This window comes from Ciconia boyciana, chromosome 3 (assembly GCF_034638445.1).
Source record: "Ciconia boyciana chromosome 3, ASM3463844v1, whole genome shotgun sequence".
NCBI classification, from domain to species: domain Eukaryota; kingdom Metazoa; phylum Chordata; class Aves; order Ciconiiformes; family Ciconiidae; genus Ciconia; species Ciconia boyciana.
The window spans coordinates 35,120,677-35,138,854 of NC_132936.1; the positions used below are offsets into that span (position 1 = coordinate 35,120,677).

Here is an 18,178-nt window from a genome sequence, read left to right on the forward strand (position 1 = left end):
ATGTCTGACTGGGACACGAGCAGCGACGAGGATGCCGGCGCGCCGAGTCAGCCGCCATCTTCTGCCGCCGGGCGTCTGTGGCAGCCGCCGGCGACCCCTTCGCAGAGCCGCGCCTCCCTAGAGGGCGGCGGGGTACGAAGGAGTGGTGGCTGGCGGCGGGAGGTGGCGGCCAGCCTCGGAGGGGAGGAAGGGGAGCCTCGAGGCGCGGCAGGCTCTCGTGGCCCGGGAGAGGCGGCGCGGCAGCGGCCGCCCCGAGCCGCCGCCGGCCAAGCTCGGGACGCCGCGGGGCCTCTCTGCTTCCACCTCGACAGCGCACTGGTTGGGGCTCTCATAGGTAATAACGGCCGCATCCCCACCCCCCGGGGTGCTTGGCCCGCTGAGGTAAGCGGGTGCGGGTGGAGGAGAGGACCCGGCCACGGAGAGGTTTGTGCCTGTGGGCCCCTGCCCGTCCCTCTCTACCCCGTCACAGCCTTCCATCTCCCTGGCTGTGGAAAGGCCCCAGCCCCTCGTGATCGCCTTACATCTTTCTCACCTGGGGGTGACAGGATGCTTTTGCAGGCTGACAAGTGGAGCTCTCCCACTTGCCAGGGTAGCTGAGCTTTTCCTCCCCAAAGTCGTTGGGTTGATGTCTGTTTCTCATGGCCAGCAGCCTGCAAGTGGGCTGAAGCCCCTCTCTAGTCCCATGGAGGAAGCGTGGCTCTTTCTTGAGCTGGTTTTGCTGCTCCATCTCTTCAGTTGAGGTGCATTTCCCACCCCCACGCACCTTGCATTTGGTTAATTGCCAAAAAAGTTACCTGCATCTTCCAGCAGTTTGGTGTCACAAGTTCTTTTATTTATGGATGCATACACTAATATGAATGTCTTAGGTTTTGGTCACAACCAAAATACTTACAGTTACCATATGTAGTTTTTGACAGATGGGCCTAAATCTCTGTTAATACCTGCAGTGTATCTTTATAACAGGTCGGGGCGGAACTAAAATAAGAGAACTTGAGGATTCTTCAGGTTCCAGGATAAAGGTACCATGTGCTTTGTGTCATCCAGGCCTGGCTCTGTCAGGAGCATGCTTGGTCTTGCTTCCATGTAAACCAGAGTTACTGCAGCAAGTTGAAGGGTGTTGCAATAGCTGTAATAATTCTACTCTTTTACAAGAATTGGTTACAAGGAAGTGGAATTGAGGGTGTAACTTGACTGGTATGTGAAAGTAGGAAAAGCTTTCTGATATTTTTTTTTTTCCCCTTAAGTATGCATTAATTTCCTTTTCTTTTAGATAGGGAATTAAAGGGCATTTTCCTGAGAAGTTGAAATTCAGAAAAAAATCAAAGATTGTTTTAAATACATATTCTTATATACTGTTTGTCTTTGCAGTATTAAAAAACTCAGTAAGGTTTTATGAATGTAGGTTATAAAGGGAACCTATGAAGCTGAAGTAAAGATTTTTGGCAGTGTTGCTGTGCAAAACAAAGCCAAGATGTTGATTGACGATGCTGTTACAAGATCCGGACAAAACTACATTAGAGGTGGGACTGAGAAAGGTAAGAAATGTGGTTTTTGGGGAAAAAAAAAGTGTGGATTGTCTTTCCATATATTTGGTAGTTTGCTGGAGTGTTTTTATATTGTTAGTATTTTACCAAAGTGAGTTAACTTTCACCTTGTTCTTGGACAATGGCATACCTCTTTAAACCAGAAATTTCTAGGCATCTTCCTTTCCCAGCCATGAACCATTCCCGCACCCCACCCCCCAAACTGCCAAACTCCTGTGAAAATCTGTTCCTGTGGGTTTTCAACAATTTTAATGAATGCAGAATGTCATACTACTTGGTTTCTTGTACTATCAGTCTGATTCCCCCAAAATACAAGTATTGGTTCTAGTTTAAGTTTTATGTAGTATCTGCGCATATTAAAATTCAGTAAGCTTTTATAAATGTAGTCAATAAAGCAAATGTACTGATTATAGCATGGACAATTCTGACTTCTTGCTACTTTCATGGGATATTAGCATTTAAGATTTGACGTTGCACATCATGCCTTACTTTACTAGGCTTTATTGTGTTAACTTTGTCTGTTACGTGGATATATAAGTAATGACTGTATGCTGAAATGCTGTTTATGTTATTGGTATTTGTCTTGTTTGCCTGTGCAAAAAGTCGTTGGGAGCACATATAACATCCATTATAGTTGTTGATCTGAGGCGCTGATGAGGAAGAAGGGATCTGAGAGTTGTGTTCCAGCATCAGAATAAGGAATGGAATAGTTGTGAGTTTTTATTTTTAGAAGTGCCCCAGAAGGTGGACGAGTATGTTTCAAGAGGCTAGAAATAGTTAACACTTCCTTAGTATGTGCGACTGTGTTTTCCCTGTGTTTCCTGCTTTTCCGCTAATACATAGTTGTGTTGCCATTTCTATCTTCAGTGTAAAACCTCTCTTTCTTAAGAAGCGTTAACCTCATCAAAAAAGAGGTATAGAGTGTAACTACAGAGACTTTATTGTGGTTACGTTGGATGCTTTAGAAGTAAACCTTGCTCTTGTAGCTCTTAAAGCTTTTTGTCTCTGTATCATCTACTGGGTTCACAAGTTCTTCAAAAGCCTGCTGCACAACAAGCCTTATTTTTATAGCTGGAGGAGCAGCATTTCAGAACCTGTCATTGCTTTCTTTAAGTAGCTAAAGATGTTGAAATGCTTCTTTTTTATCGGAGCTGGATTTTTACAGGTCTTACCAGCATTTCAGGCTAAGACCTAGGTAAGAATTTTCTATTTAAATGTTTTATGTCTATTCAAAAATCACATAAGAGGTCTTACAATAGAGAAAGAAAATAAGGTGTTTGTTCTGAGGGGGGGTTTTCTCCCACCCTCCAACAGATGCCATCAAACAGCAGCATTTTGGTACTAACTCTGCAGGAAGAACCTTGGACACTATCAAGCCTGAAAATAACCCAAAGAAATCGGTGATTAACTGGGCCTTTCTTCGAGAAAACAAAGCTAAATATGAAGCTATGAAGTGGGCAGGTTAGTTTTAAGATTTTTATTGTGTGGTACTTGTCTTCATGTGATAAATCTGTCGAATGCTTAAATGTTTTTAATTTTTGCTTTGACATGACTGAATCTTTCAGTGTCCAAATTCATTAAGTATTTGCAGTGAAGTGACCATGCCAGCATTTCTCAGCGTGGTCATGGAGGACACTGTAGTTGCTGTGTGAAGACTTAAACTTACTACTCAATTGGTATTTTGACTTCGCCCTTTGAAAATGCTGTTGTTTTGTATGTGGCTGCAGCAAAAATCTGATAATTGTCAAATATTGTACTATATATGTTAGTAGAAATTACTTTAGAACTTGAAATATGGAGAAGTGGTTCTTTTGCAGATACTTAAGTGTTTGTCTCAGCCTTCGTCTTTTACATGAGCAACAATAGTCTTCCACTGCTTTTGACTAGCCTCCTAGTAGAAGGCACAGTCTAGGTTTGGGGATTTCCATCTTAAGCTTTAGCAGACTTACCCTAAATCTGTAGCATTTCTTACTGACTCAAGTTTACTTTTTCTGACTGTTTAAGACTTGCCTCCAATTGAGAAAAACTTCTATAAAGAATCGTCAAGGACTGCATCTATGTCACAAGAAGAAGTGGAACTGTGGCGGTAAGATCATTTCTATAGGGAATCATCTGCTTGGCAAAAATAACTATTAAATTATAAAGCCCAGAAGGTGGGAGGTGAAATACTGAGGCAGAAGCACTAATGTTAGGGTCTTGTAATAACTTAGATCTTCTTAGGAACTCTTTCTTAGGAATTAAACAATAAGTAGCAGATGAGATATTAGTTGCTTGGAAAGCTAACTTTAGGGATTAACTGCTTCTCTAAAAGTGTTTGATCTAGTTGACTTTCAGACGGGGAAAAAAAAATCAAGACAGTTCATTGGCTTTTGGCTGTTTCTTTGCATTTCATGAGACAGCATGTTCACGTTTTCTAGGTCCTTCCAAATATTATTGTTCACATGTTGAATACCTCTTGGCTGCCATTTTTTTTCCCATATATTTTAATCAAATACCATCTTCAAAACAAATTTCGACTTCTATTACTGTTGTTTTCCTATCTCTTGTCTTTACGAGTACATCCTGGTGAGTACATGCCTCAGTTAACTGTATCCATTCATTTTGATCCAGTAGTCTACATCATTACTTTGCGAGAAAAGCAGATCATCTGTTTAAAGTTATTCTGTTCAGGCCTTGGTAGTAGTTTCAACCCTTTTCAGTAGTTCTGATGAAGTTGGTGAATGTTCTTGAAGCGTTACCTTTTACTACTTTTCTTTTTGAGTGCTGGCTGTTTTTTCTCTTGCATGCCCACCAGAGAAACTTTGCCACAGTGAGCGAAGCATGGAACTGACACCTGTTTCCTTAAAGTATATGTATGTGTTATTGTTAGAGCTAGTCAAGAGCAGCAGAACGGTGTTCTGTAGGTTCAGAACATGCATTGAGGAATAGCACTCGTGTGATAAAGGAATGTGTTTCCTTTTTCATCTGTTTGCTTTAGGGAAAAAAACCACAGTAACTGGAAAAAAACCCTATTTTTTTGTAAACACGAGGAGAGGTTGAATTACCTGTTCTTTTCCTAGCCCTCACCCCGCTTGAAGTAAAACCTGTTTGCTGAATGGAATCTTCAGAAGAGTACAAGACTAGAATGAAGATAAACTACTCGTGCATATTAATACCTCTTAATTGGGGGGAGCCTCAGAACCTCAGTTTTTATGTAGCATTTTGTGTGTGGTGTTGTGTTTTGGGGTTTGGTTGGTTGGTTTTTTGGGTGGGGTTTTTTTTTTTGGAGCTGGTCTTACTGATCACATTGTGTTTTCTAAAATGTTGGTTTTATTTTCTAGAGCATCCAAGGGAGCTGCTCTGAAAATATTGTCAGAAGGCTTTTGTTGGAATATAGGGTTCTGACAAAGAAGCCCAGTCCATTCCTATGAGTTCTAGATTGTCTTGAGGTTTAAAGACTTGTCACAGTTATTTAATTTGTAATAGGGTATAATTGAAGTCTGATATGACAGGGCTGCAGTTCATGTTAATATCCATATATAACTTCAAATTAGTCATTCTTAAGAAAGAATGGTAATTGATGGCACCAGGAGAAGTGTTTCTGTAGTAAGGCTTTCTTAAAAGTTAGAAGAATAGTTATAAGTCTCATTCAAGAGCCTGAACTTGTTTTTTATTGTTCCAGGAATTAAAAAAAAAAAAAGTCAGAAAGGCAGTCTTTTGTGTTAGCTCTACTTTTTCAGATAATGAGACTTTAAAGCAATTGCACTTCTTTAATTCTATACAGGAAAGAAAATAATAATATAATTTGTGATGACTTAAAAGAAGGTGAAAAGCGCTGCATTCCTAATCCTGTTTGTAAATTCGAAGATGTATTTGAGCATTATCCTGATATTATGGCTAATATAAGAAAAGTTGGTTTTCAGAAACCTACACCAATTCAGGTACTTCTTTAGTTTTGATGACTCTCTAACTGAAGCTTAAGAGAAAAGTACATTTAAGTATTTGTTGTTTTATGTTTTTGTTTTAGTCCCAGGCATGGCCGATCATACTCCAAGGAATTGATCTTATTGGTATAGCACAAACTGGTACTGGGAAGACATTAGCATACTTAATGCCTGGATTCATTCACTTGACTTCACAACCAATGTAAGGACTGCTCATGTGTTTGACTTGTTTAGCTGTGAATACTTCCCCCCACCCTCCATGTGATGGTTTTCTAGTAAAGGTGATAAACCATAAATTGCAAAAAAAATTATAAGCCTGGTGGAATAAGTACCAAACCTGTCACCATAGATTCTGTTAGTAGCGGTGTACTGAGAAAGTCTAGAACAGTATAAAAATATTTCATGTCAGATGTGATGGACTTTGCCTAGCCTTATATACCCACATTCTAAAGATGGTTTATTGCAGATCCAAAGATCAGCGTGGGGGGCCAGGAATGTTAGTCCTTGCTCCCACTCGAGAACTGGCACTTCAAGTAGAGGCAGAGTGTTCGAAGTACACATACAAAGGAATTAAAAGGTAATCTTACTTCTCACTTGCTTGTGAAGTAATTTTTTTTTCCTACCACTTGTGGCTTAATTCACCTACTAAAATAATTGCATTGCTAAGAGGGGCAGGGAAGGTAGTAAATGCAGAGTTTGTATTTTCCCAGTTTTTAGAATGCCTGTTTTTGACTACTTTCATAGTGAAAATCTATTTCTTATATAGTTGGAGTTCTCTGTATTGTAGCTTTGTCTGTTGCTTCTTGTCCTTCTGTGTGGACAGCTGAGAAGAGTCTGGCTGTGTCTTCTCAGCACCTTGCTGTTAGGTAGCTGTAGACAGCAATAAGATCTCCCTGAGCCTTCTCCTCTTTAGGCTGAGCAAGCCTCGTTACCAGCTTCTCATGTCACATGCTCCATCCTCTTGACCATCTTGGTAGCTGCCTGCTGGACTTATTCCAGTATGGATATGTCTGTCTTGTAATTGGGGGGAGCGGGTACAAAAACTGGATATTGTGCTTGAAGTGTGGTCTCACAAGTACTGAATAAAGGGGAATAAGGAGTTATCTCAACCTGCTGGCTACCTTCTCCATAGTACACAGCTGGCTTTCTTTTCTGTGGGGTTACACTGCTGAATGATGTTAAGTTTCTTGCCCACCGAAGTCTTCTCTGCAAAGCCATCTTCTAACGTGTTGGCTCTCAGCCATGGAGTAATTCCATCCCCATCTCTGCTTTTGTTAAACTTCATGGGATTCCTGTCAGCCCATTTCTCTAGCCTTTTGTGGTCCTTCTGAGTAACAGCCTAGCCCCCTCTAGTGTATCGGCTGCTCCCCCAGTTTGGTTTCATCCACAAACCTGCTGAAAGTGTAGGTCTTCATTTATGCTATTAAACAGGCATTACTGTACTCTGAAACTTACTTTTAGGGCTCTCTGGTAACTTTGTATAGCATTCAGAATTAATCTTGTAGTCATCATACTGAAATGTACATTCTGCTTCCTTCCCAAAAATACTAAGGAGTTTTACAGAGTGTGTTAAGTTTGTGTGTAAGCCTAATACCTTATTGAGTGCCTTATCGATAAACCTTCATTGTTTTAACAGAAAAACATCTGACTTTTGATGGTACTGTTTAGAAAATCATGCATCCTGTCATACGTTCATCTATTTTTGGTATGAATATTTTCAGAACAACCCAAAACATACTCGTAGCTTAATAGCTATCTTCCTTTCATGATTACTTTCACTGCAATTTCATCAGAAAGCTATTGCTGAACTGTTGAGGGAGTATCATTCAGTGTTAAGTCCATTACTTACTATGATACTATCAGTCACACTTACAGCATTCCTTCCTCTTGGTAATACCAGGTGATACTTTTTAAAATGGATCAACATGGTGGCATTTATTTGGAAAAGATTGACTTTAGTTGAACCTTAATACACTGCTTCTGTAAAACATTTTATTTTTCAGTATTTGCATATATGGTGGTGGGGACCGAAAAGGACAGATAGACGTGGTCACCAAAGGTGTGGATATTGTTATTGCTACTCCTGGCAGACTGAATGATCTTCAAATGAACAACTTCATAAATTTGAAGAGCATAACATACTTGGCAAGTAGCTGATATGGAATGAGTAATGCACTGGTTGGGAAATGGTTGGTTTAGTGTGAACTTGGGCTTTAATGAAGTTTTCTTTAAGTCTTAATTACAACACATCTTAACATTGAGATTGGTGTTGGAAGGATGGTTCATACTTACCATAATTGCATTGCAGATGTGGAATATTCCCTAGAAAAAAATAAAATAGGCTTCTAGCACAGTAAGCATTTTAAAGATGCTAAATTGTTATCTCCTGTTAGTAATGTTTACTGGTTTAAAGTTCATTTTGTCAAGATCAGTTATTAATGGATGAAATGCCTTTCCCAAGTTGTCTTTTCCTTTTCTTTTAAAGGTGACCAATGACTCAAGTTCTTATTAGAACTTGTGCAGTAAGCACCAGAGTTGCAAACAGTTAAGATATTTAAAAGTTTGAGTGACTGACTTTCTTTTGATCTCAATGTTTACATGGCTATTTTCCCACTGTTATGAATCCTTATGTCTTAATTTAATTCTTGCCTTTTGCTGTGCCGGAAGCTTAAAACCATTGCTATTTTGTAAAATACTTTCATATATTTAAATTATTTACGAGTTGTCTGTTTAACTGGTGACTTGTTGCCTAGTGTGACAATTTGGCCTGCTTTCCCTCCCTTATCTCCATCCCCACTTCCCTCTAAGGGTTAAACACTCGTTGTGCTGTAAAAAGTTAGCTCCAATTCTAGCTAATAGTTGTGAGCTTACTGGCAAGGCCAGTGGTTGGGATAGCATCGTTAGAAATTTGCCCACCTGGGAAAAAAAAGAGGATTATTGCAAGATGGGAGAGTAGCCTTATGGAGAAGAGTAACATGTAATTGCTAAGCAGGAAGAAAAAAGGCCTGAAAACCTGCTTTCCAAGAACTATAGGAACATTAGGAATCTTTCTCTACCAAGGTGAAGTATGGTCCTACTACAAGCACACACTGCTTTGTAAAGCAAAGAATATGTATGTAACCAAAATTAGGTGTTTCAGTATGTGCAGGATATACTATAGTATGACATTACTAAAAATAGTTAGCTATCAAATGGGAAAATATGATGTAAAGCAGGAGAAAATTATTCGTTGTTGTACAACTAGCAGTTAAATATTTTCAGAAGATTGAAACTGGTGCAAGGGCCATGTTTTGCTAAGTGGTTCATGTCTCATGCCTCAGACTTTCTGGAAATGCTCTGCTTCTTTAGGTCCCATATGAAAAGCTGGACATCCAAAATTCTATTTTTAAAAATTTTACCATATATTTTTTCCTTGTAGTTTCTTGAACTTTTTAATATATAAGATGCTTTCTGTTTCCACAGCTTCATTGTCAATTTTCAGCCAACAAATAATTTAATCTTGCAGCCTTATTTCAGAGAAAAGAGAGGGGTATTAGATTTCAACTTTAACACCTTGGATGAAGAACGCTCTTCACTGAAGAGCTTTGTTTACCGTTTTCATTTAAAGATACTGATGAGTCTTGTGAAAGCACCCAAAGTGCACTGAGTATTATTTGCTGGTATGATATAATTGTTTCCCAAAGGACTTCCAAGGCCAGAGACTGGGATACAATTATTTGTTTAAAAAAACCCCAAACAAACAAAAAGCCAAACTCTGTTAGAGTTAATTATATTTGAATATACACTGTACAGAAGGTGAATTGGAGGCAGGGAATTTGTTGTCTTGCCTGACAGAACCGTCAAGTTAGTTGCAGTCTTGATTCAGATTTTTAGGAACCCATTTATTCAAGACAGGCTGCTGTTTTTCATCTTTTCAGAAGAAAGACTGGGAAATTCTGTCATACACAGTCTTTTGATTGTTTACAACACATGTCATTTGAAGATTGCTTTCTGTTTTGCTGTGTTCAGTGTAAATTGGTATTCATTCATCAGTAATCCAAGTGATTTTTTTTTTCTTTTGACTTTATGCTCGTAAAGCAGAAGTAAGGAAATTGGAGTTGTGAATAATGGGGAAGCATTTAGGGGAAAGAGAATACTAAAAATAAATATAAATCATGAAGCAGGATATAGAAGGTAGATTAGAGTAGTCCCTTTAGTCTTCAAATACAAAAAAATAGTGTAAAACTTACCAATAAGTTATTTAAAACAAAGGAAAGAAAATAATTTTCACATGAAGAACTGTCTTGTAAGAACTTCTTGCCAAGAAATAGAACTGAAATGAAAAATATTATCAAACAAATAAATTGTATAGATAACAAGAAATCTAAGATTATGTCAGCTGGGAGGAGATTTAGGTTATAAACCACGACCTGGCTACGAGGCGTTTGGAAAAAAATAGTGCTAGTATCTATCTTATATCTACTAGAGCCTTTATTCTTTATTTAGCAGGATCAGAAATGAGGAAAGTAACTTCAACTACTCTGATCCATCTAATACACATACTTACATGCTTTCTTCTCCCTTTCCAGCAAAGTACCAGTGTGGTTAATAGCTTAGAAAGCTTCTGCTGCTGAAAGGGGCGTAGTGGCCAACTCTGTATACAAAATCAGTGATGTTTCAGCCTTGCCATTGTATTAGAATACAAGTAGTTAATGAAATCTCCATGAGTCCTTTGAAAATAAAGAGAATTAAATCAAGAAATAGAATTCCTGTCTTCTGTCTCTCAGCTGATGATTTGTTGTTATTTCAGAGTTACATAGATAATGTACTAAAAACCTTTAATAGAATAAAACATCTGAAGAGAATGGAACAGCAAAATCAGGACAGTAGAAAGGGATTATCATGAAAGTCTTATGTTTCCACATAAGCGACTAGAAAACATCAATACTTAAAAGCATGATCTATATAACTTTGATTTATATAAACTGTATTTTAAAATTAAAGGAGCAAAATCAATCTTGGATGGCAGCCTCTTTCCTTTGTATGTGAATGTTTTCAGAGTCTCAACTGTGCTTGTCTATTAGAAAAAAGATCAGTTCCAAATAGTTGTACTCAGACCTTCAGCTCAGTTGTTCTCTGTTGGTTTTTTTACCAGATGAAACAAGTTCGAGCTCTGTTTGTTCTGCAGTGTCCTAGTGTGAGCCAGAATGTACAGTCTGGCTTTTTTCTACTTCTAATGAGGAACTAAATTGATAACTGATATTGTTGGTCTGGTATGATATCTCTAACAAGGTAGAAATGAGATTTCCCCTTTAAATTACTAAACTTGTCTTATTGGAAGTGTGTTGTGCGGGGTGCCCCCCAGGTTTGGTTGGTTTGGGGTTTGTTGGGTTTTTTGTTTTGTTTTTAGTTCTGTGCTAATTTTAGGTACCAACCAAAATATTGTTAAAACAAACAGTTATTGTTTCTTTTTCGTTGACTTTAAGTGCTCTTAAAGGTGCTGTGGATTTTCTTGTTCTGCCTGCAAGTGTATTACTAAATGAAAAAGCTTCAAGGAAATTGAAGAGGTGAAGTAGAAGTTGAACAGGTTTTGCAATACATTCCAGAGTGGATTTTGTAATTGAAATAGCAGACCATTTTAATGGTAACAATGTAATGTCTTGCTGAAACCCTTATCTAAGGAACTAGACACAGTAAATAACCTTGTTCTGAGCAGGTTTTAGATGAGGCTGACAGAATGTTGGATATGGGATTTGAACCTCAGATAATGAAGATCCTAATAGATGTGAGGCCTGACAGACAAACTGTTATGACAAGGTATGTAGACATAATAGTGCTCAGTATTGAACACTGTAAACCTAAGGTTATTGAACAAGTTAACTTCAAAACAAATGTGTCAGTTTTAATAAAACTTTTACTAACGTAAATGGGAATGCCATCAGTTTTCTTTCTAATTCTGTCTCTTCAGTCCTAATGAGTCATTTGACAATTTTATTTTCATTTGTTACCCCTTTTCTGATGTTTCGCATCAACTATAAAAACAACGGAGTTCTTCCCAAAAAGGAAAGTGTTCTGGGAGTGCTAGAAGTTGCCATATCGATTTGAAATGCCAACTTCCACTTCCCCATCTGGGACCAAATGTGTATCCTAACCTTCTGATCAGTATCTGTGCTAGTCTGTACCTGGATTAATTTTGAAATTATGCAGCTTTTGGGAGCTTAACAATAGAATATAAAAAAAAATAATTTGTTGTTTTTAGAGATAAAAACAGACTAGAAGCTTGCTTTTTAGGTATCATTGAACTACTAAACTTGCTTTTGGCTTCATTAGAAAGGCTCCATAACTGTTGCCTCTACTTTTAACTTAGAAAGGGATCTTGAAAGCTTCAGTGCTGTTTACTAATAACTTCTTAAAATTATTTCTAAATGTTATATAAGCTCACTACTGTTATTGCATGCTCAAGTATTTCACTGGTGTATAAGAAAGAAAAGAAAGAATGTGATAAAATTAATGAATTGGAGAAGATTTTGCACTCTATTCTCATGTGTGTTTTCTTCGTTTCCTGTTTAGTGCTACTTGGCCTGATGGTGTTCGTCGCCTAGCGAAATCCTATTTGAAAAATCCTATGATTGTATATGTTGGCACTCTTGACTTAGCAGTAAGTTGTTCTGTTCTTCCTTTTTTTTTTTTCCCCTTTTCTTTGGAAGAAGAACCTACAGTTAAACCAGGAAATATTTTGCTTGCAACTATAGGTAAGTAAATGCATGTAACTTTAAGATAAATCCAAACTTTCAAAAAACAGCTCCATGTTGTTCTTTTAAAGCTTCATTAAAAGTTTAGAAAGAACTAAAAAAAAAAAAGTAGAACAGAACTTTGTTCTTATGTTTCTGTAACAAGAACTTGAAGTCGTCAGTAGAAGATGTCACAAGTGACAAGTATCAATCAAATTGAAGTTTGAATATTCTACTTCACAGTGCCACGTCTTCTTGCCTGAACCCTTGTTTTTGCAGCCTTCACTTCTGTTCAGCAAGTTCTTGTTTCTTACTTACTTTTCCTTCTGAAGGTCGTCTTTATAATGGGTACAGCTCCTTATCTGTATCTGTGTTTATTAACTGCTGCTTTTTCAAAGAGTGGAAGCTCTCTGCTAAACTCCTGGAGGGCACTTGTGTAGACTAGGAACGTATGCGTTAGAGTAAGAACTGTCTTTAAAGTCCAAAACTTCTAATATGTAGATGTAGTTGCATACTTGTCGTGCTTGTGCAGCTATGTGTAGCTGGCTTCAGTACTAGCAGAATTCACAGAAATAGTAGTTCTTGCAAAATCTCCGCATCCTGGTCCAGAGATTGCTTTGAGTTCGGTTCTTAAATTATGAAATTTTCCTTTTCAATTCCACTTTTTAGTGATAGGGAATGAGGAAACTTAGTATCCAATACACTTTTAGGTAGAAATAGGGGGAAAATGTACTTTTCATCTGTTCTGTTCAGAACTATGCTTTTGTCAAAGGGCATTACTTCTCAAAGACAAGAGGATAGGAATTTGAAAGTTACCAACTGCTATTGTAGCTCTCTTGTCTAATGCATTCATCTCTTATAGGAGCTTTTCTTAATTGAAGAGGTGACCTCTGGGGGGAAGGGGAAAGGGTTCCCAAGTGGAGGGAGAATCTTTCTATGTACTTGATTGATTCTTCAACCCTTGCCACAAGATTATGATGCAGTGCCATGAGAATGTCTAGAACTTTATATTACTTTTATGGTATACCTTAGACATTCTATGGCGACCTTCAAATATAATGGAGTGAAGTTTTTATGAACAAACTGTTGTTGGAAGAATTGGACAGAGCTGATCATTTCAAATGATTACAGAATATTCTTTAAAAGCTTGTCCTCTCAATAAGACTGGCATTGTTCCAACTTGCTCTGGATTAACAAAATATACTCAGATTGAAGTACTTCAATCTGATTTTCACTAATATTAGGAATACTTCTTTCACCTCACTAGTCTGCTAATCTGTGCCCTCTAAATCTCTGCAAATATATGATTTGGCAAACTGCTTAAAGATAAGCTTTACTATTCTCCTAAAGCAACTAGGAAACAACAAATAAGTCTACATTGTTTGAACTCCAAACTGATGTATATTATGGTTTTAAAATAGTTTTTCATGGTATCGTATTACTAGTTTTATAATATTGTAATATGGCAATTAACAGAAAAAATATTATTCTAATCTGTTTCTACTTAACATCCCTTTTTGCTGTTTAACAGGCAGTAAATACGGTAGAACAGAGAGTTATTGTTATCGCTGAGGAGGAAAAGAGAGCTTTCATGCAATACTTCATTGACTCTATGAAGCCAAAAGATAAAGTCATCATTTTTGTGGGAAAAAAACTTACGTATGTAATCACTTCCCAGTATTACGTCTGTTCGTTTTTTCTAACAGAAACACTGGATGGTTTCTTAGTTCACATAATTACCAAGTGTAACAGCTCTTGTCAGCAGTGTGCTGGTAGTCGTAGTATTTTTATTTATTCATTCATTCATTCCTCCAGACTGACTGGTAGTTTGTATCCTTTTTAATATCATTAGTGGTAGTGGTAAATCTCATTTCACATAGTTAAAGTAGTTGTTAAGATTCTTGGGGGTACACTAATGTTATGTACTGTTTACTTGCATATGCAGCTGGTGCATACAAGACCTGATTGGTGGGGGGGTGGTCATTGTACCATACCTGAGCTTTTTGAGTGAACAACACAAAAATCATCTATTATTTCTCTTATTTATATATAAAAGCAAACGTTTATGTGGTGAATAGTCTTACTTTCATACTGTTTTATAATAAATATCAGCTGACCTAGGTAGGGTTTTGTCCTTATGGAACACATTTGGCTCTTGTTGTCACATTATTATCTTTTGGATCTAAATCTAGATGCTGCACTTTTTTTTTTTACTTTTTTTTTTTTCTTTTTAAGAACCATTGTTTTATTTCATCCTAGAGCTGATGACTTAGCAAGTGACTTTGGTCTCCAAGGAATTCCAGTACAGTCACTTCATGGTAACAGGGAACAGTGTGATCGAGAACAGGCTTTAGATGACTTCAAGAAAGGTACGTTTGTACCCAACTGCTGGTTTGTTTAGCTGAGGTTTGTAAAGCTTGTCATGTGCAGAACTTTGTCTATTTGTAAGTGCCATGTCTCTTTAGTACCACAGAAATGAAAATATTAAAGAGCTGTGAATATGTTTTACTTTGTTAATTTGACAAGTTAAAAACCTAGCAAACAAAGAGATTGGTCTTCAATAAAATTTGGAATGTCTAAGAGTTAAATAATTTGAAGTAAGGCTTACTTTATTTTTTAAATCTCTGTGGAAAAGTCAATATTGTGTTAGTCTACAGAACGGTAAATTTAAGTGTCAAATGACGGTGCTTTCAGTGAAACAGTTCTGTTCTTGATTATGCCAGTAGGGTTACACTTTGGGGTTATGTGATCACATGCTAATAAAACAAAGAGTAGCCCTATGATAAGGATGCCAGCTGAGAATATAGTTGTTGAAGTTTTGTTCTTTTCACAGTCTTTATATCAGCTAGGCATGTTTCTTGCTTCTCCTGCACCCTGCTGTTCTACTTGTGAAATACAAATAATAGTAAAATGACATTTTGAGTGCTTACCTACCACCTTGTATTTGAAGCTAACTCAGTATGACGTGCAACAAGCATATTTTTCCTTTACGTGTTAAGAATAAGTGCATTATATGCTAGAAAACCAATAGACTGGAGTATATTTCCTGTTTATTCCATAAACTCCCATTTTGTCTCTGTTGTACTTACTTTAGGCAAAGTCAGAATACTGGTAGCTACTGACTTAGCATCCCGTGGCCTTGATGTGCATGACATTACTCATGTTTTTAACTTTGACTTCCCTCGCAACGTTGAAGAATATGTTCATAGAGTAGGTCGTACTGGAAGAGCAGGGTAAGTGTTTACAAGAAAATAGTAATATGTTGTCAATATTTTATGCACTGCATAGATATTTCTCTTGTCAAATGCTAGAACTACAGGTGATGGGGAGTGGGGGAGTGAAGACTCCAGAGTCTCTCAAAGTATGTTTTAGATAATAACACACTGCTTTATGTTTTGAAGTTAGTTCACTGTTAAATTTAAGGCAAACAAGTTTTCTACTTTTCTGGTATTTCATTGAAGTGGATGGAATGAGGGATGTTTGAAAGCTGGTTTAAATGTGGGGAAGAATTACAGTTCAAAACAACTTCTGTGTAGATATTCTGAAATGTCACTTCCTTGTTTGTCTCTTCATGAGCTGCTGAGTTGTTTAGTTTCCTAGGCAGCCCATTGGGAAAAAACATATATAAATTGAAAGTTTTCAGCCCGTCATGGTGGTGTAGTTTGGTGTTAGGACTTTTGAATGCTGCTTTCCCAGGTTGGCACAAGTGTGATTTTTTTTTTTTTTTTTTCTCGTGTATGTGTTTGTTTTAATCATGATATGAGTGTATGTCTCTTCATACTTAAATATGCTGTCTTTATGCTAGGCTTATTGTCTAAAAGTCTAAATTAGTTATGCCTTTGCTTCATTTTAGGTGAATTGCCATATTCTGATCTTTATGAAAAGTTGCTTTCTGTCATGTGTATAGTAAATATTCAAGCCAGTTTTATCTACCAGTTCAATAACATTGCCTGTAGTACAGTTTATTACTGTATAGCTCAGTAGGAAGAGCCTAGCAGCAGTTGTTCTGAAGATCAACAGTTATTTCATTCCTTGTTTAGACGCACTGGGGAGGCAGTAACGCTTGTCACTAAGAATGATTGGAGGGTTGCATCTGAGCTGATTGAAATTCTGGAAAGAGCAAACCAAGTAAGAATACATCTTACTGGGTAAGATTTATATTGGTTCTGAGTTACCACCTGAAACAGTTTATAAAGGTCTAAGCCTACTTAGACCTTTCTTGGTGAGTGCTTGTAGTGTCTTGGGCAAAAAATGCGTACTTAATTCTCTCTTGTCCTGGATATCCTTGGCTGTATTTTACCTTACAGATGAGTCCCAGAAAAGAACCGGGAATTTTAATTAAAGCCTTCCATGTCCAAAGAAAAAGTAACTAACGTGCACATAGAGGTCTGCAGAGGAATAATAGTATCTATTTTATTTCATAGTATTTTATTTCATTTGTATTTCACTTCTGGACGCATGTACCAATGTTCTTGTTTAATAGTGTAAATGTTAACAATATTTATATCAGAAGAAGCTCAACTATCTATCAGTTTATTGTATCTGGATGTACTTTTCCAAGCTATCTTTCTTACAGATGTTTGTAAATAGCATGGGAAATAGGATTGGAATGTGATTTGTTTCTTTATTTTAAAGAATTTTTTTTTTCTTGCTACCATATCTGAGAAGCCAGAGACAACTATGTTGCTGTTTCTTGCTGTAACAAGAAACAGTATTTTGCCTGATTTGTAGTAAAACCCCAGTTCATGCCCTGACTTGAGTTGACATGTTAAATTCTGGGGGGGAGTTTGAGTACAAACTAAATTGCTTTTACTTAGGACCTGTGGTAGTTACTGTGGACGCTTACTCAAACTTTAAACCCTGAATTAGAGCTTCACCTAAATCTCTTCTGTTTTACAACTCTTCTTTGAAAGATGTTATGCCACTTATTGCAAACCTGGTAAGATGCTTTAAGGGAGGAAAAGAAAAAAAAAGAAACGAGTTGTCCCCTAATAACTTCTTAAAGTTGCAGGTTTTGGGGGGGTGGGAGGGGCTATTTGTTTGGGGTTTGGGTTTGTGGGGTTTTTTGTTGTTTGGGGGGGGGGGTTGTTTAGAAAATGTAAGAGATGAAAACAGTAACGATACTTTGAGGCCACTTAAATAGAACTTAGAGGAGCCTTGTTCTGTATTATGAGTCAGCCGTTACCGTCCATGCCTTGTCTCCTGCTGCAGACTGTGAAGTTCCCAAATTTTTTTAATGTGTGATAGTTCAACTGGGCACTGGTCTCTGAGTTCAGAGGAGAAAAGAGCATCTCTGAATCCTTACTTTCAAGGGTAACTGTTAGTCACAACATTATTCTCAAACTTTTAGTTATAGCTGATAGAAGGGAAGTATTCATACAGCCAGGTTTTCTTTTTCCTTCATGACAATGAAAATATCATTACTTCAGTCTTTAAAGCATCATGTAAAAGGGAAGGAGAGCAACTGAAAACATGGTCTGAATGTCCAGAATACTTCAATTTCAAAACAAGTAGGGTGTGTTTGTTAGCCAGATGTGTTTTGCATGATTTTGAATGTACAGATAATCTCCCTAAAGAAAAACAGGTACAACAGAAAGGTATCTGTATCATGCTGCAGGGATCTTTATATATATAGCTTATTAAGAAGCATGGACAGATTTATTAGGGAATCAGATGGAAGAACACTGTTCTCTGCAATACCAAGAAGAGTGTTACATATAAATTATGGCATCTTTATCCTTTTCTGTTTCCTCATTTGGACTACCATACCTAGCGTATATGTTTACCAGATACACAGATTGTCCATGTAAAAATCTTAACAAACCACTAGATGCTGGAAATTACCGCACTGAGATTTTTATGTTCCATATCCTGGCTTCTTCCCACTTCTTTGTGCCTGCTCCAAAACCACTCTTGCAAGAAATTGTTGCAATTTTAATTGGAATAAATTCTGTGTCATGCTGTAGGAGAGGATCTGATCTGATACTGAGGAAGAAAATTA

At 37.4% G+C, this 18,178-nt stretch overlaps 1 protein-coding gene across 1 annotated transcript in view; it reads left to right on the top strand.

Moving 5' to 3' along the window:
- Positions 1–18,178, top strand: part of DDX43 (DEAD-box helicase 43) — a 20,327-nt gene continuing 2,149 nt past the window's right edge. Inside the window, 15 exon segments of the mRNA XM_072855292.1 lie at positions 1–334; positions 964–1,019; positions 1,403–1,535; positions 2,898–3,005; positions 3,549–3,630; positions 5,308–5,464; positions 5,551–5,669; positions 5,934–6,044; positions 7,471–7,612; positions 11,163–11,263; positions 12,017–12,104; positions 13,709–13,836; positions 14,413–14,546; positions 15,272–15,410; positions 16,218–16,347. Coding sequence (XP_072711393.1) covers positions 1–334; positions 964–1,019; positions 1,403–1,535; positions 2,898–3,005; positions 3,549–3,630; positions 5,308–5,464; positions 5,551–5,669; positions 5,934–6,044; positions 7,471–7,612; positions 11,163–11,263; positions 12,017–12,104; positions 13,709–13,836; positions 14,413–14,546; positions 15,272–15,410; positions 16,218–16,347 — 1,962 coding nt within the window.